Genomic DNA, 217 nt, shown 5'->3' with positions numbered 1-217 from the left:
GAGCCAGGCTCAGCGGCATGACCAGCGTGGCCACCAGCACGTCCGAGACGGCCATGGACACCACCAGGTTGTACGGAGCGCGGTGGAAGGTGCGCACATGCGCAATTGTCGCCAGTACCAGCGCGTTCCAGGCGAAGGTCGCTGCCACCAGACAGCCGAGCAAGGTCAGCACCAACGCGCCGAGCACCGAGAGGCGGGCCCGGGGGGGCGGGGGGTT

At 69.1% G+C, this 217-nt stretch overlaps 1 protein-coding gene across 1 annotated transcript in view; it reads right to left on the bottom strand.

Annotated features, from left to right (window-relative positions):
• Positions 1 to 217, bottom strand: part of HTR5A (5-hydroxytryptamine receptor 5A) — a gene marked incomplete at its 5' end in the record, with an annotated part of 7,325 nt that extends 7,108 nt beyond the window's left edge. The window contains one exon of the mRNA XM_015566150.1: positions 5 to 217. Coding sequence (XP_015421636.1) covers positions 5 to 217 — 213 coding nt within the window. The remainder of the gene's footprint in view (positions 1 to 4) is intronic.

The sequence above is a fragment of the Myotis davidii genome, unplaced genomic scaffold (genome assembly GCF_000327345.1).
Source record: "Myotis davidii unplaced genomic scaffold, ASM32734v1 scaffold1182, whole genome shotgun sequence".
Taxonomy (NCBI): Eukaryota; Metazoa; Chordata; class Mammalia; order Chiroptera; family Vespertilionidae; genus Myotis; species Myotis davidii.
The sequence above is the reverse complement of the archived record's forward strand: the minus strand, read 5'-3'. Positions and strand labels throughout refer to the sequence as shown.